The sequence below is a fragment of the Emiliania huxleyi genome, assembly GCF_000372725.1.
Source record: "Emiliania huxleyi CCMP1516 unplaced genomic scaffold EMIHUscaffold_25, whole genome shotgun sequence".
Lineage (NCBI taxonomy): Eukaryota > Haptophyta > Isochrysidales > Noelaerhabdaceae > Emiliania > Emiliania huxleyi.
The window spans coordinates 817,681-820,991 of NW_005200170.1; the positions used below are offsets into that span (position 1 = coordinate 817,681).

Here is a 3,311-nt window from a genome sequence, read left to right on the forward strand (position 1 = left end):
GTATGTAGAAAGTGAGTGCAGAAGAGGGCCCGGGGGGGGGGGTGCCAACTGCAAGCATTGACAGGACGGAAGGGGGCCAAACCGAGCGGCCTTGCGGCGACGCGTGGGGGCTCTGCTCCGGCTCGGGCGCCTGAGCGGCGCCTGAGTGCATGGGGGCGACCAGCACGTGGTACTGGTGTGTAGACTAGAGGTAGTAGAGAGCATCGCAGGGCGATGCCGAGAAATCCCAACAACCTCAGGGGGAGCACCCGAGCGCGACGACGGCGCCGAGCCGAGAACGCTGGAGATAACCGAGCTTGCCACGAGGTGCCACGTGCACGAAGCTTTGAAGGCGGTCGCGCGGGCCGGGGGCGGAGAGCGGGAGGGACGCGGGAGAGGCGACACGCCGACACCGACAGGCGTGTGGCGCAGGCGTGCGTGCGGTGTGGCTGGGGTGGGGTGTCTGTGCTGCGTGGCGCGCGCGTGTCCGGGGGCGGGCGGCCACGGGGCCGCGGGCCAGCTGATGGTGTTGGCGCCCCCGTCGAATGTTCACGGCAGACCCCACCCGACACTAAACACACGTAAACCCAAACATGGCGCCGGGGTCTACCGGCGTCGGCGCTTTATGCTTCCCCCCCGCCCCAGCCTGCGGCTGCGCGCGCGCCGACCCCCCACGCGCAAGGGCCAGCTCGGCCGCGGTCGCGCTCGTCTTGCGGCGCTTCTGCGGCGCCGAGGCCGACGCAGCAGCGGGCGCCGCCGCCGCCTCCGCGGTCGACTTGCCTCGCGTCGCGGCCGACAGCTCGGCCAAAGTGAGCCGCGGCGGCAGCGGCGTCGCACGTGGCAGAGGCGCCGGCGAGTGGGTCCGGCGCTTGGGCGGGCGGAAGTCGAAGCAGGCAAACGAGCCGGCGCAGACGGGAGGCAACGGCATGTCGAGCGGCGCCCTGGCCTGCCGCCCGCTCGGCTCGCCGCCCTCTCGGCGACGCACCGACCCCGCCACGAAGGAGGGCCGCGCAAGGGCGAGCCAGCCCGCCTCCGCCGAGGCCGGCCGGGGCGACTCTCGAGCTCCGAAACCACCGTCCTCCTGCCGGCCATGCGGCTCGGGATCGCGCACGGCTGGCGGCGCGCAGACGCGGCGCGCGAGGTCGGGGTGGGCGTAGAGCCTCTCGCGGCCAACGGCGTCGTGCCTCGCCTCCTCCGCGGTAAGCGGGAGCGGCGCCAGCTCGCGGAGCAGCGCGGTGATCGGAAGGAACGGCAGCAGCGGCACAGCCTGCCACAAATGCGCACAGCCGCGGCTGTCGAGCGGCACCTAGGGGACGGCCAGGTAAAGTGACCGTCTCTCTCTTCTCTTCTCTTCTCCTCTCTCTGTCTTCTCTCTCTCTCTCTCTTCTCCTCTCTTTCTCTCTCTCTCTCTCTGTCTTCTCTCTCTCTCTCTCCTCCTCTCTTTCTCTCTCTCTCTCTCTCTCTCTCTCTCTCTCTCTCTCTCTCTCTCTCTGTGTGTGTGTGTGTGTGTGTGTGTGTGTGTGAGCGAAGGGAAAGGAACGGAGAAGGGGGAAGAAGAGTACAAAAGACAGAAAGAGGGGAGAGGAGGGGAGGGGAGGGGAGGGCGCACGTCGCGCGGGTAGTAGGCGGCGAGGGGCGACGAGCCCGAACAGACAAGCGGCCGGTACGAAGCGGGCAGCAGCGCCGCGCTGCTCGGCGGCAGCACCTAGAAGGCGGCCCCGAGCGGTCCTCAGGGGAAAGCCCAAGCAGGGCAGACGCGCTGCTCAGCGGCAACACCGCCGCCAGCTGCTGCACCGGCCGCAACGGCCCCTCGCCGCCCCACGCCCCTATGGACTCGCTGCCCGCCGCGCCGCCGGCCACGTCACCCGCCGCACCCCCCGCCCACGGCCCGTCGGCCACCGCCGCCAGCTCCGCCGCCACCGCGGCCAAGTCGTGCGCGTAGGGGGCGTAGTGGAAGCCAAAGTGCCACCGCCAGTCGGCGCAGCCGTGGTAGTAGTAGTGTGCGCACCACGCGAGACCTCGCACGTGCGCGACACAGAGCGCGCGCAGCTTGGCCGCGTCGAAGTCGCCCCCGAACCTACGTGCCGAATGCACCAACATCGGGGCGGGAGATATGGGGAGATATGGGGAGATATGGGGAGATATGGTCAGCCTACGTACTGAATGCACCAACAGCGGGGCGGGAAGACGGCGCTGTGCAAGGGGCTACGAGTACAACCGAGTACAACCGAGTACGGCTGAGTACGGCTGAAGACAGTCGAATACAGCGGAGTACGTGCCCTCTCGAGCGCCAGTTGGAAAGACAAGAATGCGTCTTCCGCTTCTACGGTCCCGAACCGTGCCCGGTACTCGGAAGCGCGCCAGCCGCCAGTCGCGTCCGCCGCCCCCGAGCCGACCGCGGCGCCGCAGCACCCCACCGCCGTATCCTCGCCCGCCGCACACACTGACGACGCCGCGGCTCGCGCCGCCGCCGCCGACGCCGCACCCGCACCCGCACCCGCCGCACCCGCACCCGCCGCCGCCGCACCCGCCGCCGCACCCGCACCCGCGCCGCCCGCGCCCGCACTCGCGCCCGCGCCCGAAGCCGCGCCCGCGCCCGCGCCACCCTCTGCTGGCGGGCTGGCGGCGGGCGCGATGCGGCCGGCCAGTCCGGCGGCGGGGCCTCGCTTGTGGTGGGCCGTCTTGCTCGCGCGCAATGCGTGCCTAGTCTCGGGTACTCTCGGGTACTCTCGGGTACTCTCGGGTACTCTCGGGTACTCTCGGGTACTCTCGGGTACTCTCGGGTACTCTCGGGTACTCTCGGGTACTCTCGGGTACTCTCGGGTACTTGGTACTCTCTGTCTTGCTCGCGCGCAGGGCGTGCCTGCGTCGGATCGTGCTCTCCTCCTCGCGGGCGAGTGCAGCGAGGAAGCGAGCGAGCGGCCTGAAAAGGTCCAGGAAAGGTCCAGGAAAGGTCCAGGAAAGGTCCAGGAAAGGTCCAGGAAGCGAGCGAGCGGCCTTAGCTGCAGCCGGCCGGAGGCGAGCAGGTAGCCGCCGAGCCCAGTGCGCGAGTCGCGGTACACGTCGAGGACCTGAGGGCACGTGGTAGGTGTCTCGGAGGTGTCTCGGAGGTGTCTCGGAGGTGTCTAGGAGGTGTCTCGGAGGTGTCTCGGAGGGGTCTCGGAGGTGTCTCGGAGGTGTCTCGGAGGTGTCTCGGAGGTGTCTCGGAGGTGTCTCGGAGGTGTCTCGGAGGTGTCTCGGAGGTGTCTCGGAGGTGTCTCGGAGGTGTCTCGGAGGTGTCTCGGAAGTGTCTCGAACCAAATCAAGCCCGCCCGCTCGGATGGCGAGGTGCG

At 69.7% G+C, this 3,311-nt stretch overlaps 1 protein-coding gene across 1 annotated transcript in view; it reads right to left on the reverse strand.

Moving 5' to 3' along the window:
• Positions 1-50: 50 nt before the first annotated feature.
• Positions 51-3,311, reverse strand: part of EMIHUDRAFT_463440 (5'-3' exoribonuclease) — a 5,194-nt gene continuing 1,933 nt past the window's right edge. The window contains exons 2-6 of the mRNA XM_005778234.1: positions 2,317-2,682; positions 1,756-2,056; positions 1,589-1,684; positions 523-1,285; positions 51-96 (exon numbers count right to left, since the gene is read on the reverse strand). Coding sequence (XP_005778291.1) covers positions 551-1,285; positions 1,589-1,684; positions 1,756-2,056; positions 2,317-2,682 — 1,498 coding nt within the window. The 3' untranslated portion in view covers positions 51-96; positions 523-550. The remainder of the gene's footprint in view (positions 97-522; positions 1,286-1,588; positions 1,685-1,755; positions 2,057-2,316; positions 2,683-3,311) is intronic.